The 1,908-nt window shown below is 41.0% G+C and overlaps 1 protein-coding gene across 2 annotated transcripts in view; it reads right to left on the bottom strand.

Annotated features, from left to right (window-relative positions):
• Positions 1 to 1,908, bottom strand: part of LOC109297863 (complement component C6-like) — a 54,119-nt gene that overhangs the window by 19,954 nt on the left and 32,257 nt on the right. For both annotated transcript variants that reach the window (XM_019517918.1, XM_019517919.1), the window contains one exon: positions 804 to 929. In XM_019517918.1, the coding sequence (XP_019373463.1) occupies positions 804 to 929 (126 nt within the window). The remainder of the gene's footprint in view (positions 1 to 803; positions 930 to 1,908) is intronic.

The raw sequence follows: 1,908 nt of genomic DNA, 5'->3' as shown, positions 1-1,908 counted from the left end.
GTCTGGAACCAGCTTCCAAGTGAGGTGGTGCAGGCTCCCACCCTGGGGGTTTTTAAGAGGAGGTTGGATGACCACCTTACTGGGGTCGTTTGACCCCAGTACTCTTTCCTGCCATGGCAGGGGGTCGGACTAGATGATCTGCTCAGGTCCCTTCCGACCCTAGAAACTATGAAACTATGAAAAAACCTTAATCCTTGTGGTGGGTTCCCATTGGCATCTTGGGCTTTTGGCTAAGTTAAAGCATTTTTGGCACCAAAGGGAGGGTGTCAGGGCTGGCTCTGGCCCTCCTGGTGCCAGCCTGATGTTGCAGTGTCACCAGGCCTGGTGCCAGTACCCTTTGAAAGGAAGACCCACCCATTTTTAAGGGCCAAAACAAACAAACAAACAAAAAGGTTCCCATCAGCATGTCTGCCCAATATTGGCCATGTACCTTAGACAAGGGCTTTCCCTGCCATGCTAACTGGGGGGTGGGGAGAGGGGGTAGAGAAGAACACCTCATCTTGTATTTGAGTAAATATGGGAGTTAGGTTCAGTAAATCTCTATTTAGACTTTTTGTTAAATTTAAAATGCTTTAGTGCATATATCCCCTCTATAAGCACTATATGAGTGATAAGGAGGCTTAATTTTTCCCCACAGGTAGGTACCAAATAAACTAAATTATTCTAATTGTTAATTTCTAATAAGGATCAGAAAAATGCTGGGCTATACAGACTTAAAGTGTTGCATAAATTGACTGTTATCTATCACAGTAACAGCACACAGGATGGGTTTAGCTTGGGTTGGGATTGCTTGGCACATTTACCTTCATAGCGTTCCGTTATTCTGTTGTTGGAGCATTCATTAAAATACTCGGTGAATTTCACAAAGAAAAAGTAGGTACGTGTTGTTTCTTGCATGACACACTTTATAATTGTGCTCTCTGTTAGACCTAGAAAAATATTAAACAGCAAAATAGAAAATGAAACTACTCTTCAGATCTGAAGGAGACTCCTGGGTCAGTTATCCTGTCCCATCCCCTGCATTCTTAAGTAACCACTTACTCAAGGAAAGCCCAAAATCTCCATTTCAAAATCTTACAAACAACTGTAAGGTGCAATACCCAAAATGCTGGGAACACCTTAAAACAGGGCATGAATTAATGCATAATCATCATATAACTCCAGATATGAAAACCCTCTTAAAGTGAGTAACAGTGCTAGATGTAATATTCAAGACTTAAGATTGGAAAATGTATTTATTTCAGTGGACTCGCACAAGGAATGGATTTGAGTCATGGCTGCCCTGAACCTTCAGTTCCTAGCAAAACTATGAATTTTATGCAGACCATCCAAAATATGTTATCAGCTTTATGTATTTTATATATATATATGGGTTTCTCTTATGCTTTAGACAAGCAGATATTGATGACAGGCACTGTAGAGATACTGACAATAAAAAGCATACCTACAAAATGTGACATTTTCCTAATAAACTGCTGCAAGCTTACAAGACATAAATAAAAATAAAGTAAATAAAACTATAAATAAAAACAAAGTAAAAATTAAATAGCGCATTGTACCACGTTGCTTCTAATTAGCCTTTTTATGAAAAAATCAGTTCCATGAAGGTTTAATGAAGGTTCTGGCCCTGAGTATGATCAAAAATTGCATCCAGCTGGAGAGCCTGATGGCAATGTGGTGCAGTAGCTCCCACAAAATGGCACAACCTCCATAATAAGGTGAGTTTAGGGCTCCTCAAAATGCTAGTCCCCACTGCCTTGTGTGTATTCCTTGGTTGGAGTAAGGCTAAGGGACACCCCCGTGATAAAAACATGCCCTCGCTGAGGCATTAGGCAGTCAGCAGAATCTCTAATCTGTTGCTCTCTGGCAGAAGCTGCAACCATTGAGGCACTGAATGCGTGGCCTTTA

Source organism: Gavialis gangeticus, unplaced genomic scaffold (assembly GCF_001723915.1).
Source record: "Gavialis gangeticus isolate Ggan-Ray unplaced genomic scaffold, GavGan_comp1, whole genome shotgun sequence".
Taxonomy (NCBI): Eukaryota; Metazoa; Chordata; order Crocodylia; family Gavialidae; genus Gavialis; species Gavialis gangeticus.
The sequence above is the reverse complement of the archived record's forward strand: the minus strand, read 5'-3'. Positions and strand labels throughout refer to the sequence as shown.